General features: G+C 52.8%; 1 protein-coding gene across 1 annotated transcript in view; it reads left to right on the top strand.

The window, feature by feature from the left end:
- LOC109364463 (zinc finger protein 621-like) overlaps positions 1-635 on the top strand; it is a gene marked incomplete at both ends in the record, with an annotated part of 21,423 nt that extends 20,788 nt beyond the window's left edge. Inside the window, 2 exons of the mRNA XM_031557567.1 lie at positions 91-201; positions 310-635. Of these exons, the coding sequence (XP_031413427.1) occupies positions 91-201; positions 310-635 (437 nt within the window). The remainder of the gene's footprint in view (positions 1-90; positions 202-309) is intronic.
- Between the last annotated feature and the right edge of the window lie 111 nt (positions 636-746).

The following is a 746-nucleotide window of genomic DNA, read 5'->3' as shown; positions in this document are numbered from 1 at the left end:
CCTGGGGAGGGACACAGAGTAGAGTTGTTCAGCAGGCACTGTGCCAGAATGATGGCAATGCTCTCATCTCCCCTGGTTCTCTCGTTGAAGCTCCACTTCCAGCCCCCAAACCCATGCTGATCTCCCTGCTTGAAGGAGGGGAAGAGCCCTGGATCCCAGATGTGCGTAGCCCTGAGGCCATGCCAGGAGACCTCAGCCCAGGTGAGTTGATGGAGGGAAGGAGGAGGTTGGGGCTGGAAGAGCCGTCTCTGTCTGTGTTTTGTTTTGGGCACTGTATGCTATTTCTGGATTTCCTCTTTCATCCAGCAGGAAATGGGATTACAGATGTATTGGAGGATCTGCAGGAGAGTGGTGTGGCTGAAGAGCAGTGGGGTAGTGTCTGTGTGGAGGAAATCAGAAGGGAAGACCAAGGAGGGCTGGAGCAAGGTCAGGGTGAGCTCATCAAGAAGCCTCTGGGGAAGCATCTGGGAAAGACAGGAAGCAGCCCACTGGACTTCAACATAGGTCAAAAGGGGCCTAAAGAACCCAGGAGCAAGGATGTGTGCCAGAAGAAAAAGCGGAATCCATGCACTGAGTGTAGAAATAGCTTTGAAAAAGATTCCAGCGTCGTTAACCACCAGTGCAAATGCTCAGCAGTGAGTCCATACAAGTGCTCTGAGTGTGGGAAGAGCTTCAAAAAGAGATCCCACCTCTCCTACCACCAACGCATCCACACAGGAGAGAGACCCTACAGCTGCTCTGAGTGT

Source organism: Meleagris gallopavo, unplaced genomic scaffold (genome assembly GCF_000146605.3).
Source record: "Meleagris gallopavo isolate NT-WF06-2002-E0010 breed Aviagen turkey brand Nicholas breeding stock unplaced genomic scaffold, Turkey_5.1 ChrUn_random_7180001859582, whole genome shotgun sequence".
Classification (NCBI taxonomy): domain Eukaryota; kingdom Metazoa; phylum Chordata; class Aves; order Galliformes; family Phasianidae; genus Meleagris; species Meleagris gallopavo.
The sequence above is the reverse complement of the archived record's forward strand: the minus strand, read 5'-3'. Positions and strand labels throughout refer to the sequence as shown.